The sequence below is a fragment of the Triticum dicoccoides genome, chromosome 2A, assembly GCF_002162155.2.
Source record: "Triticum dicoccoides isolate Atlit2015 ecotype Zavitan chromosome 2A, WEW_v2.0, whole genome shotgun sequence".
NCBI lineage: Eukaryota > Viridiplantae > Streptophyta > Magnoliopsida > Poales > Poaceae > Triticum > Triticum dicoccoides.
In genome coordinates, this window is record NC_041382.1 from 763,771,474 (window position 1) to 763,775,214 (window position 3,741).

A 3,741-nucleotide genomic window follows, 5' to 3' on the forward strand; every position below is an offset into this window, starting at 1 on the left:
CTAGCTCCCCCGAGAAGCCAGCTAGCACTAGCTCCGCGAGAAGCTGGCTCGTTTGGGAAGCTGGAGCTTCCAAACGGGCCCTTAGTTCTCAGTTGACCAGTCAACGTTGACCAATGGCATGGTTGACTGATGACTTTGCAGAAACAAAAAAACAAAAAAAGGAAAAATTTCATGAGTTTTAAGAATACATAAAAATAGAAAAGTTCATGAATTTGAAAAAAGCTAATAAAAATTTAAAAACATTCATGAATACGAAATTTTTCATAAATCTGGAAAAAAGTTTAAGCATTTGTAAAAGTTCACCATTTTCTTAAAAAAAGTTTCACAAAATTTGATGAATTTTTGCTATTTTTTTAAATCACGCATTTGAAAAAAAAGAAAAACACACAAAACTGGAAATAAAAAACCCGCACAAAACATAACAAAAACCGGTCCAGAAACCAATAAAATGACCTGAAGCTTCCCAAAACCGAAAACCGGGACGAGCTTCGCCTACAACTGCCTTAGACCAGCCCATTGAGATCGGCTTCAGGCGTCACGTATAGTGCGATAAAAAAGAGTTCAATGAGGCGAGCCCAAGGTTGAACAGGGGTTTGTGCCAGGTTGCGAGAACACTTGTAACTGGTGGTTAAGGCGCTGAATATGATTTGGCACAACCGTGATATGACAAAACGGCGTGATGACCCACACGCTAACATAACAAAACTTCTTCTTGCATGAACCTTCTAGCCCTGATTGTGTGGTGGACAATCTCACATATAGATGATGATTAGTAAAACACTGAAAGTTTATGCAAACTACAAAGAGTGAAGCCTAATACACGATTCTAAGAGTGAAGCGCGGTGTGGTATCAGTAATAAGATTTTTTTTAACATAGCGAGTAGGACTTTCTAGACCAATGAATATACGTGAGCCTTCCCACGCATGATTTAATTGTTCATACCATTGGATTGTATTCTATTGTAAAAGAATCTAAGGTGTCCCTTTATACTCTTGTGATGGAAAAATCAAGGCACCTTGCAACAACACGGAGGCGTCAAAGTATATGAGCGCCGTACCAAAACTTTAGTTTTTACAACTCCAAAAACAAGTGCACCAGGAGGGAATGAGCACGCCATTCTTGTCCGGATTAATTTCGCTTCAATATATAATTCCTGTCGTCAGCGAAGTATGCGGAGTTTGCAGCATTGCTTGTAGCGAAGCAGGTACAAGAGGACAGTTTAGTTTCTTGTTCCTTGTCCTCGGGAGCGAATACTACCAAACCCACTGTGAGATCCGCCGTTGCGCCACTATAAGAAACCCACTGCTGCAATGATCGATCTCCATGTTCAATTAACTATTTACACCATCACACGAACAAGGAAGGAGGTTAGTGAGGTGCAACTCTCTGCTCACATCTGCATGGCTAACACAAGCTTGTCGTCGGGTGCTATCTACTCCTCGCGCGTGCTCATCAGATGCTACCACTCGCGCATGCTCGTCAGATGCTCCTCGTCGGAGAGGGGAGGGCAGCAGCGGAGCAACGCGGCCGTGAGGGTCAACGGGGCCGCGCACCGCGCCACGCTGCAGGTCGGGGCGGCGCTGGAGACGTCCATCAACGAAACGCTGGCGGAGCTCAGCGCCCCGCTGCTGGCGCCGGCACCGGCGACGGACGGACGGGAGCGCAGCCGGCAGAACATCCCGACGGAGAAGCAGGCCGAGGATCCCTTCCGGCAGGCGCAGATCGTGGAGGGCGGCGTGCGGTACCAGCAGACGGTGGTGGTGCGCTCCTACGAGGTCGGCCCTGACAGAACGGCCACACTCGAGACCATACTCAATCTTCTCCAGGTACGGACGTGCTCTATCTATCTTGTTTAGCTAGGCTCATTTCTGACTCACGTCGTCGAGGGCACATAACTTATGCATGCATGCACGTACACAAGCAGGAGACAGCATTGAACCACGTGTGGATGTCGGGTCTGCTTGGCGACGGCTTTGGCGCGACGCACGGCATGATCAAGAGCAACCTCATCTGGGTCGTGTCCAGGATGCACGTCCAAGTCGATCACTACCCATTATGGGGTGATGTGCTGGAGATTGACACGTGGGTTGGCTCGTCGGGGAAGAACGGGATGCGGCGGGACTGGCTCATCCGCGGCCGCGGCTCCGGCAACATCTACGTCCGGGCAACCAGTACATGGGTGATGATGAACAAGAACACCAGGAGGCTGTCCAAGATGCCCGAGGAGGTCAGGGGTGAGATCTCGCCGTGGTTCATCGACCGCCACGCCATCCGCGAGGAGGCCACCGAGAAGATCATCAAGCTCGACAGCAACGCCAAGCACGTCGACTCTGACTTGAAGGTAATAAGCTTCATTCGTTTGATTTGATGCACACCTTTCCTGACGTTCCTAGGCTTAATTAACTTGTTTATTCGGTTAACTTGTCTGACGTTCCTAGGCACTTTTTTAAGATCGTTCTGTCTGCAGTTGTCCTGCTTTGTTGCCTTGTTTCTCACATCTATCTACGACTGGATATTTTTTGCAGCCGAAACGAAGCGATCTGGACATGAACCAGCACGTCAATAATGTCAAATATGTACGCTGGATGCTTGAGGTAATAATAATATACGTACCGCGCAACTTTTCTCCAGCAGGGAGCATATATAACCCTTGTACTCATCGTTGTACAACTTTCAGTCCTAACTATTACTCCCTTCGTCCGAATAAATTTGTCCCTCAAATGAATGTATCTAACACGAAGTTAATGGTAGATACATCCAAAATTGAGACAAGCTTTTTCGGACAGAGGGAGTACTGAATTATTTAACATTTATTAGTCAAATTTATATGCAAGTTTGACCCTAAATTTATAGTCAAATTTAACATTTTATTATTTAATAAACTCAGACAGACGGAGTAGTTGGGTTGGGAGAGCTCCTGGCGGAAGAATAAAAAACACAACTAAACACAACCCTTGCTTAATTCATCGGGACACATAGTCCCTCTGAACTTTGTATTAAATCAGCGATAATTAATATGGATCAGAGAGAATGGTAATTTATTTCTTGATCGTGTGCAGACTATCCCCGATCAGTTCCTGCAGCACCACCAGCTTAGCAGCATCATACTGGAGTACAGGAAGGAGTGTGGGAGCTCGGATGTGGTGCAGTCTATTTGCCAGCCAGACGAGGACTCGGTCTCTCCAAGCGAGAACGTTAGCATGGTGAGGGGACCCTCACTCTTGCCAGAAGTCATCAATGGCCACCACAGCTTGGCTGGTGCACTACAGCAATGGCCAACAAAGTACACGCACCTTCTGCAACTGAAAGCAGGTGATGTGCATGAGGAGATTGTTAGGGGTAGAACCACATGGAAGAAGAAGTTATAACAATCTCCAAGACAATGATATTGATTATTTTCCATTTGGAGACAAATGATTGTCGGCGACAGCGATGGGGATGGTTTGTTTCCAACCGTCGGATGTTCGTAGTAGTGCTGGTACCATGTTGAACCGAACAATAAGGTTAGTAGTGTCGTGTTAGACGATACAATGAGGTTCAGTTTGTACAATGCATCATTATTTATGTGTGTTTGCTAAATCTCAGCAGTGTGTGTGTGTGATGAAAGTTCTGTGTATGTTGTAAATCTCTATGATCACTGCAATCCTAGCTGTGGAAGTCACGTGGGGATCCGAACCACGTCTGTCTTAAGCTTCAACACTAATTTCTTTTAGCAATTTTCAGCGTTCGCACGGTTTTTC

General features: G+C 46.3%; 1 protein-coding gene across 1 annotated transcript; it reads left to right on the forward strand.

The window, feature by feature from the left end:
- Positions 1 to 1,401: 1,401 nt before the first annotated feature.
- On the forward strand, positions 1,402 to 3,369 carry LOC119358371 (palmitoyl-acyl carrier protein thioesterase, chloroplastic-like). Its single transcript, XM_037624947.1, has 4 exons — positions 1,402 to 1,827; positions 1,926 to 2,342; positions 2,527 to 2,595; positions 3,061 to 3,369. The coding sequence occupies exons 1-4, from the start codon at positions 1,402 to 1,404 to the stop codon at positions 3,367 to 3,369; spliced, it is 1,221 nt and encodes a 406-aa protein (XP_037480844.1).
- The last annotated feature ends 372 nt before the right edge of the window (positions 3,370 to 3,741 follow it).

Coding starts and splice junctions, on each gene's coding strand:
- LOC119358371 (XM_037624947.1), top strand. CDS start 1,402: ATGGCTAACACAAGCTTGTCGTCGGGTGCTATCTACTCCTCGCGCGTG. Junction 2,343..2,526: donor ACGTCGACTCTGACTTGAAG/GTAATAAGCTTC, acceptor TATTTTTTGCAG/CCGAAACGAAGCGATCTGGA. Junction 2,596..3,060: donor ATGTACGCTGGATGCTTGAG/GTAATAATAATA, acceptor GATCGTGTGCAG/ACTATCCCCGATCAGTTCCT.